General features: G+C 35.9%; 1 protein-coding gene across 1 annotated transcript in view; it reads left to right on the top strand.

The window, feature by feature from the left end:
- The window catches only part of LOC113047424 (zinc finger protein 208-like), a 45,659-nt gene extending 40,707 nt beyond the window's left edge, over window positions 1–4,952 (top strand). The window contains exon 4 of the mRNA XM_026208770.1: window positions 1,478–4,952. Within this exon, the coding sequence (XP_026064555.1) occupies window positions 1,478–3,782 (2,305 nt within the window). The 3' untranslated portion in view covers window positions 3,783–4,952. The remainder of the gene's footprint in view (window positions 1–1,477) is intronic.
- The last annotated feature ends 5,461 nt before the right edge of the window (window positions 4,953–10,413 follow it).

Below are 10,413 nucleotides of genomic sequence, written 5' to 3' on the forward strand. Positions count from 1 at the left end.
CTATTAAAGTTTGAGAGGATCTTGTTATAAGAGTTGGTTTACTTAATAGTTGTGTCATTTGAAGGTGTATACGTCTATACAAGGTGTATCCCGACACTTTCACTATAGAAGAGGGAGTATTAGGAGTTAACCAAGTTTCCGTTAAGCACAGATAATCCAGATTTGAATCTGTCAACAAATGTTGAATTTGCTCAGTCTTCGAAACGATGCTGCGGATGTTTAAGTGTCCTCCGAAAATACCCTTCGGCTTTGTTTTCGGGTTCCAAAGTACGCTCGCATGATTCACAGTCTGAAACAGTTTCATTTGCTGCTGTTTAAGTAAGGCGTTTGTCAGGGGGTTACCTCGCTTTCCCACGCTAGAGTCTTGGATATGGGTCAGCGACGCCGGCGATTGCACCACATGAGCGGAAACAGCTGATTTTAGAATGTTCACACGATCTTGATGATCCATAGGCCCGGGGTTTAGATGAATATCCCCACATAGAAGCAGAACCATGCAGAGAAAGACAGAATATCCTCGAGTCCGACTCGCTGGTACCGTCGGTCTGGAGCAGCGCCGCTCGCACAGCGCGCTACGAGCACACGCTCTTCTATCATTTAAAACGTTTGAGTATATGGTGTATTGGCACCATGAAGCAAGTGGCATTGGCACGGCCAAGTCTGCGAACGCCGTGGCCTGCAACAAAGTATGGCGTTCGAGTTCACAAGTTCCCCACAGCTGAGTCAGTAGGAGAAACATCACACATAGAATTACCCAGAGATTCAATGAGTTTTCCGTTCCACTGTATTTGATGCGTGAGTTCCAAGATGCATAAATTCCCTTAACAAAAAAATGATCTCGCGGTCTCCCAGTTTGTTTTGGGAAGGGTGCAGCAGCACCTGTCGAGCGACTGCCTTCCTCCGCCATTTTTCCTCATACAGTCTACACTATCATCAATGCTTAAAAATAGCATTAGACTGGCACTCTAGTGATGATGTAAGAGACCTAGCCCATCATCACAGTGTGTGTGTATAAAATATATAAATGTATACATTTTACTAGGGCTGTGATGGTGGTAAAGTGGTAAAAATCTGCTACCATCACAGCCCTAGTAAAATGTATATATTTATTTTTTTATACAGCTTAAAGACCCTGGGGTCAAATGGACCGAAAAGAACAATGATGCTTAAAAATGTTTACCGGGTCTCCCTATTAAATGAGTCAAAGACATTACATTAACATTACAGTAGACAAGACTGTAAATCTAATGCAAGAAAAGTAAATTGTGTATTTGCAGATGTTCTCTCAGCTTTTAACAATATACCAAAAATAAATAATTTTTACTTTTATTTCAGAGTTCATTGAAGAAAAAGAGGAAAATGAAGAATCAAGTGAAGTTGAGGAGAAAAATAATGTCAAAACTGGTGGAAAACCTTTGAGTTGCTGTCAAACCAAACAGACAGATTTAAAGAAAAAAGGATTTAAGAAATCTTTAACCTGCAATCAGTGTGGAAAGAGGTTCACATATGAATCAAATCTTAATCGTCACATGAGAGTTCATACTGGAGAGAAACCACTCACCTGTGACCAACGTGGGAACAGTTTCACACAATCATCAAACCTTAAGGATCACATGAACATCCACACTGTAGAGAAGCAGCATGTATGTGATCAATGCGGTAAAATGTTTTTATGGGCTTCACTTCTGAAAAAACACTTAAAAGTTCATGCAAAGGAGAAGCCACATTCATGTCATTTGTGTGGTAAGAGTTTTTTGCATCTACAAAGTTTAAAAGAACATCAGAAAATACATACTATTGTGAGAGAGTACGTGTGCTTTGGGTGTGAAAAGACTTTTAGTTCAGCAAGCAGATTAAAACGGCATGAGAGGATTCACACTGGAGAGAAACCTTACAAGTGTTCACACTGTGACAAGAGTTTCAATGTCTCATCAAGTCTGAAAAACCATGAGAGGATTCACACTGGAGAGAAACCTTTTAAGTGTTCACATTGTGACAAGAAATTCACTTTGTCACCACATTTGAAAATACATGAGAGGATCCACACTGGAGAGAAACCTTTTAAGTGTTCACATTGTGACAAGAAATTCACTTTGTCAACACATTTGAAAATACATGAGAGGATCCACACTGGAGAGAAACCTTATAAGTGTTCACACTGTGACAAGGGATTCAGTGTGTCATCAAATCTGAAAACACATGAGAGATTTCATACTGGAGAGAAACCTTACAAGTGTTCACACTGTGACAAGGGATTCTATGTTTCATCAAGTCTGAAAACGCATGAGAGGATTCACACTGGAGAGAAACCTTACAAGTGTTCACACTGTGACAACAGATTCAGAGTTTATTCAAGTCTGAAAACACATGAGATGATTCACACTGGAGAGAAACCTTACATGTGTTCACACTGTGACAAGAGATTCAGTCAGTCAAGAGATATGAAAATACATGAGAGGATTCACACTGGAGAGAAACCTTTTAAGTGTTCACACTGTGACAAGAGATTCAGCCGGTCAAGAGATATGAAAATACATGAGAGGATTCACACTGGAGAGAAACCTTTTAAGTGTTCACACTGTGACAAGCGATTCAGTCAGTTAGCAAATCTGAAAACACATGAGAAAATGCACACTGGAGAGAAACCTTATAAGTGTTCACACTGTGACAAGAGATTCAGTCAGTCAAGAGATCTGAAAAATCATGAGAGCATCCACACTGGAGAGAAACCTTATAAGTGTTCACACTGTGACAAGAGATTCAGTCAGACAACAGATCTGAAAAACCATAAGAGGATTCACACTGGAGAGAAACCTTTTAAGTGTTCACATTGTGACAAGAGATTCAGTTGGTCAACACATTTGAAAAGACATGAGAGGATCCACACTGGAGAGAAACCTTATAAGTGTTCACACTGTGACAAGAGATTCAGTGTGTCATCGAGTCTGAAAAAACATGAGAGGATCCACACTGGAGAGAAACCTTATAAGTGTTCACACTGTGACGAGAAATTCAGTCTTTCAGCAAGTCTGAAAAAACATGAGTGGATTCACACTGGAGAGAAACCTTACAAGTGTTCTCACTGTGACAAGAGATTCAGTGTGTCATCAATTCTGAAAACACATGAGGTGATCCACACTGGAGAGAAACCTTACAAGTGTTCTCACTGTGACAAGAGATTCAGTGTGTCATCAAATCTGAAAACACATGAGAGGATTCACACTGGAGAGAAACCTTATAAGTGTTCACACTGTGACAAGAGATTCAGTCAATCATCATATCTGAAAACACATGAGAGGATTCACACTGGAGAGAAACCTTACAAGTGTTCACACTGTGACAAGAGATTCAGTGTGTCATCAAGTCTGATAAAACATGAGAGGATTCACACCGGAGAGAAACCTTACAAGTGTTCACACTGTTTCAGGAAATTCAGTCTTTCAGAAAGTCTGAAAAAACATGAGAGGATTCACACTGGAGAGAAACCTTACAAGTGTTCACAATGTGACAGGAGATTCAGTCGTTCAGTAAGTCGTAAAACACACGAGGTGATCCACACTGGAAAGAAACCTTACAAGTGTTCACACTGTGACAAGAGATTCATTCAGACAAGAGATCTGAAAACACATGAAAGGATCCACACTGGAGAGAAACCTTACAAGTGTTCACACTGTGACAAGAGATTCACTAATATATCAAATCTGAAAACACACGAGAAGATCCACACTGGAGAGAAACCTTACAAGTGTTCACACTGTGACAAGAGATTCACTAATATATGAAGTCTGAAAACACGAGAAGATCCACACTGGAGAGAAACCTTTTAAGTGTTCACACTGTGACAAGCGATTCAGTCAGTTAGCAAATCTGAAAACACATGAGAAAATGCACACTGGAGAGAAACCACATCACCGCAACATACCTGGGAATCGTTTCATTGAGTCATCTGTTCTACACAAAAACCAACCACAGTAAGGCCCCGAACACACAGAGACGCATTTAGTTGTATGTGTAAATATTTTGTATGGTATATGTGGATATGTGGATAAATCTGAAAATGACACCTTTGTGTTTTTCTGTACTGCCAATTCATATGTTTTGTAAAACAATGATGTCATCACCCCACATCTCGACCATAGTCAGACACCGCTACGTCATTTAACACCAACAACAATGGAGGACTACATGTTTGTGCTCATGCTACAGAAGCTACTGAGTCTGTGAGCTTGACTAAACTTACTAGTGGAGCAGCACGATATTGGAAAAAAAACTCACATCGTGATCATTTTTCTCAGCGAGGTATATCGCGATATGGACAAAAAAAATTCACCAGATGACTTGTACAGCTCTATTTGGATTAAAAAAATAAAAATCAATGATTGGGGTGATTTTGTAGGTGAATAAATCAAATTACAAACATAGATGAATATAATATAAAAATGATACAAATGAAATAAAGTGCTTTATATTCTTCAGGTAAGTCGAACTGTTACTGTCTGTTACAGTTAAGTCTAATACGTTACTGCTGCGTTACATTGCTGACAGAATGCAGTGTTTATAATCTAGAGATTGTAAAGAGGATGTAGCACACGCACTGTCAAGTCAAGTGCCAGTGGATTACAGACCTGCTCCCGCGAGATCTAACGCAGCAGAGAGCGGCACGGGACATGACTTGTGTGTGTGCGCAAGATAGTGGAAAATAAAATGATTCATGGTACTCCGCAAAGTAGAAATATCGAAACAAAAAATCTAAAACAAGTAAATTGTTATTCATCTATTGCACAAGAGCAAAATGAATATAAACCATTAACAGGTGCAAGCTATGCAGAGCTTCTATTTAGGCTATAACAGGGATTGGTTTGTTGCATGATGAGACTGATGTGAGATACTGATCCAAAAGCACACCTTTTGAAAGTTTAATTTCTTCCTTTAATAAAGAAAGTTTGTCATTATTGTTGCTGTTTTCATTTAAAATAAATAAAACATTGAACCACAAATTAAGCATTTGTTTTAAAAGGGGGTAAATACCTTATTTCCTTTGGTTCGAATATCCATCTTATTCGTTATTATTAATAAAAGTAAGCTCTTTAAATGCCTGAATCGGAAATTTTACCATGGTACTATTTTATTGCTTATGTGTTTTAATTACTAGTCTAATAATAAACCACAAACTACTATAGTTTTAAAGAAAGGGAAAATCCAAAGTCTTTTACTTTTTGTTTTGTTTTACAATGAAAGAATTTGTCATCCCATTGTTTTAGCCTGTTTCGTTATTAATAATAGGCTAATAATGAGCCACAAACTAAGCATTCTTTTGAAGTAAGGGGAAAATGTAGATTCATTATGCATATTTTTATTGTATGATGACAGAGATTTGTGAGATGTCTGAGCTGAGATGTATTTTAGAGATTATGAATGCAGAGCTTTTTGCTGGCATTCCACCAAACCATAAAAACTATGCACACAGCAGCCGCTTGCTTTAGTTAAGAATAACTGATGAAATCCCTGCATACACGCTCCTAATAAATGTTTTTATTACAGCATCAACATTCACAGAACAATTTCATTGGGAAAAAAAGTAATGTACAGTAGGTAGACAACCAAAATGGGTAATACCGTCGTGCATTCCACTGCCACAGGACCGCGGCATTAACTGCAAGTGAAACAACAATAACATTATAATATAACATTGTAACATCCCTCCTGCACCTGAACGAACAAATACAAATTGCAGTTTGAACAAACAAAAAGATATGCAAGAGCCCAATTCAGTACTCGCGGTGTTCAGGGCTCACGCAGAGAAAGGCGTCTCAAAACACTTGAACATCGAATTAGTTTTTTTTTCTCTTGTGCCGACAAATACATACAAAATATGTCAAAATATCCACCTTGGAAATTATGCTAGAAAAAACTCAGTTATTTCTTAAGTGTAAGTAAACAGGTGAGGAAAAAAATGGGATGTGTATTATATTGGATGCGTTCATCGTCTCTTAAAGTGACCGCGCCTAATTTAGCTACTGGCTGCTGTAATGTTAATCCAAGAAAATGAAAATCACTCACTGCTCTTGACTGAATTACTTTGAATAATTTTTGGTTTGACTGTTAAAACTACAGACACCAGATATAATTTTTTATATATATAGCAAAACTGTAATAATGTGAGAAATGTTGAAGGTGTCTGAATAAATGTAGGTTTGCTTGTATATTTCATTTTTACATTGAATACTGTGAAGCAGTGCTATTTTACATTTAATTATTTGGTTTCTGTACCTTGACACCTACAAACTTGAAAAAAAAACTTGTGAAACAGGAGTAATGTTGTTTGCACCTTGTGCAATGTGGAATTAGTTTACAGCTTTTTCAAGCACTTTGTGATGCATTTTGGAAACAGTAGATGAGACCCTTTTCTAATGCACCATCTTGCTTGATAAACCCCTTCTCAAAGACTTACTGTTTGTCAATTTTATTTGGGTAACACATATTCTGAATGCCTTCGGGAGAATTCGAATAAGCCATTTTAATCTAGATTAATTTCAAGATCACAGTGAGATTAATCTAGATTAAAAAAAATTATCTATGCCCACCACTAAAATATATATATATACAGTATTGTTCAAAATAATAGCAGTACAATGTGACTAACCAGAATAATCAAGGTTTTTAGTATATTTTTTATTGCTACGTGGCAAACAAGTTACCAGTAGGTTCAGTAGATTGTCAGAAAACAAACAAGACCCAGCATTCATGATATGCACGCTCTTAAGGCTGTGCAATTGGGCAATTAGTTGAAAGGGGTGTGTTCAAAAAAATAGCAGTGTCTACCTTTGACTGTACAAACTCAAAACTATTTTGTACAAACATTATTTTTTTTCTGGGATTTAGCAATCCTGTGAATCACTAAACTAATATTTAGTTGTATGACCACAGTTTTTTAAAACTGCTTTATGGCAAGCCAAATTAACTTTTATTCATTCGCAGGATATGTATTCTTGATATCAACAATTCAATTTTTACTAGTAATAATGTTAATTCTTGATATCAACAATTACATTTCCACTAGTAACAATTAGAATTTTTGATATCAACAATTCAATTTCCACTAGTAACAATGTTAATTTTTGATATCAGGAATTAGATTTCAACTAGTAACAATTCCTATTTTTGATATCAACAATTCAATTTCCACTAGTAACAATGTTAATTCTTGATATCAGGAATTGTATTTTCACTAGTTAAATGTCACCATAGGCTTCCATTCAAATTGAATTGTTGATATCAAGAATTGCTTTCTTACTAGTTGAAATTCCGATCTCACATATCAGAAATACAATTCTTACTAGTAAAGACCTTTATTTTTGATATCAGTAATCACATGGTTACTAGTAAAGACGTCTATTCTTGATATCAACAATTGAATTGTTGATATCAACAATTGAATTGTTGATATCAACAATTTAATTGTCACTAGTAGAGTTGTTCCGATTCCGATACTAGTATCGGAAATATCTCCGATACCACAACAAATTCTGGCATCGGCATCGGCGAGTACATGAACCCATATACCGATCCGATACCATTTTCTTAAAAAATACCTAGTTATGACCGCAAGCTTTGCCTAACTGCTGCACGGTTCTTCTTCGCTGCTCAAAATGCATTGAAAACACAGGAAGTTGTGCTGTGTTGCCACAAGCAACCCCTGTTTAGAGTAGCGAAGAAGAAATGAAAACGCGTTAGCAGCCCTGATCTATATATGACTGGATCACTCATCACATTCTAAACTGCCAAAAGACAGTGAAGCCGCTTCTATATTATAGATCAGTGGTTAGCAGTATGTCTCTGTAGTACCGGTAGTTACAGACTCTCAAGTATATTCAGTACCGGCAGCTGCGTTCAGTCGCTTCCGTGTAAGTCAAAGCGCAGGGCTCCAGACAGTAGCCGAATATATACTAGTGTCTGTGAATATTAAACTGCAAAATACTATTTAAATATTACTCCCGCAAAATCTACATCTCTGTGGGTGACTGGCACAGATGCGCGAGAGCTCGCTGTTTTGTAGTCTCTGCTGTGTGTCATGAGGACACGAACGCATAAACCGTCACTTCATGAGAATTTACCGTTTCATTTGAGAATACTGTCATATCATAAACACAGACACTCAAAGATCTTCATGGCAGCCCATTAAAATAAATGTTTGGTTTACATGAGTAAATTGACAATATATAAAGCTACTGTTGTAGCCTACAGTAATAATAATACGTCTCTATAATAATAATAATTATGCCTAGATGGTTGCTTGTTTTTTACTTGTTTTGTTGTAAAGAGATTATCTGATTAATAGATCTTTTTTTATATTCCTAGACTTATTTGTTGCAGTTTTTTATACAGTTATATTGTAAAACTTAAATACCTTTTTTAGTTTGCGGTGTTAGATTTTTGGCTGCATTTGAAGTTCTTTTTTGCATATGAAAATAAATAATACTGTCAAATTCATGTTAGATAATAAAAATACTGTAATAAATACAGTAGTTCACCATGTATTTGTTCATGTTTTATTGAGGGATCTGTCTGAAGCACACCATAAAAAGAATTCTAGCAATTTACACAGGGCTAGTAGTATATACAGCTGTATATACAGATACACACCCAGGTATCGGATCAGTACTCGGTATCGGCCGATACCCTGAGCCCAGGTATCGGAATCGGTATCGGGAAGAGAAAAAGGGTATCGGAACATCTCTAGTCACTAGTGCCAATGTTCATTTCTGATATCATGAATGTAATTGTTACTAGTAAGAAAGCCATTTTAGATATCAGAAATTACCCTCCCAATTGTTGATATCAGAAATACATTTTCAGATATCAGAAATGAACAGTGTCACTAGTAACAATTACATTTTTGATATCAAGAATTAACATTTCAACTAGTAACAACTAAATTGTTGATATCAAGAATTCACATTTTTACTAGTAAAAATGTCATTGTTGATATCAAAAATTATATTTTTACTAGTAAGAAATACAAAGCTGATATGTGAATTTAGAATTGTAACTAGTAACAAATGCATTTTGATATCTGTAATAGTTTTGGCGCCGTTTTAACATTTAAACATGTGAATTGTTGATATCAACAATTTAATTCTTGATAACAACAATTTAATTGTTGATATTAATAATTGAATTTTTGATATCAACAATTACATTTCCACTAGTAACAACACGTATTCTTGATATCAACAATGACATCATCACTCGCAGAAAAAAGTTTATCATATCAACAATGAAATTACAACTAGTAATACACTTAATTCTTGATATCAGTAACTTAATTCTTACATGTTAAAATTGCATTTTTCACTAGTAAAAATTGTAATTTAAGATATCATTAATTCCTTTTTGGATATGTGCATATCAATGAACCGAGTCCAACCCTTTATGAATGTTTATGTCGGATAGAGGACAAGGTAAAGAGTCCAACAGAGAATGGGCACATTCGATTGCCCTCTCATGAAAATAATACGCTCCTGTAGGCTATTTTTTATAATTATTTTGTTTTTATTTTGGCACAGGTTATGTAACCCCGCCTACCAACGTGTGGTAGTGTTAAAGAATAATATACAGAGACACTAGGTTTGTTGTGTGTTCTGTGGTGCAGATGGTAAAGCATGAAGCAATTGATTTTTTGACGTGACGGACCCGGTTTGATTCCGCCTTCTGCCGATCTGTTTCTTCACCCTTTTCACGTCCCCATCACATCGAAAGGCATATATTTTCAATAAAACTCAACGAAATTATCGAAAACTGGAAAATAACGTGGATATTGTGTAATGCTAGGGCTAGTTGAAGGGGCGGTGTCGATTTAATCATTTGTGAATAAAAATTGTAATTTACACTCAATATGTTATTATTGTAGCCTATACTGTTTTATAATGTAGCCTACTACAATAATGAGGTGCACATATTGGCCACTACTTGCACTATGTAGCACAAACAGCATCAAACTACTATTACTGTAAGAAATACTCATATTATTAAATAGGGTAAATACAATCTATTGCTAATAAAATATGCTATTTTCACTAAGTGTAAATATAATTCACTGTATTCAAATAGCCCCTGCCAAAATCAAATTCTAAACTATCAGCCAATTTCAAGTGGAAGATGAAGGCTATGATATTACGTTTAGATAGATTACCACGAGAGGGAGCCAGATAATTAGGATTTATTTATTGAAAATAAATGCAATAAATGTGTATAAGTTAACCGTAGTGTAGCGACAGTAGTTTAACATTATTAGTGTCATAGAAATATGTTTAATGCTTGTAGATCATTTACCCCAATAAAACAATCTTGATTAAATATACAGTATCTCACAGAAGTACACACCCCTCACATTTTTGTAAATATTTTATTGTA

Source organism: Carassius auratus, chromosome 28 (genome assembly GCF_003368295.1).
Source record: "Carassius auratus strain Wakin chromosome 28, ASM336829v1, whole genome shotgun sequence".
Lineage (NCBI taxonomy): Eukaryota > Metazoa > Chordata > Actinopteri > Cypriniformes > Cyprinidae > Carassius > Carassius auratus.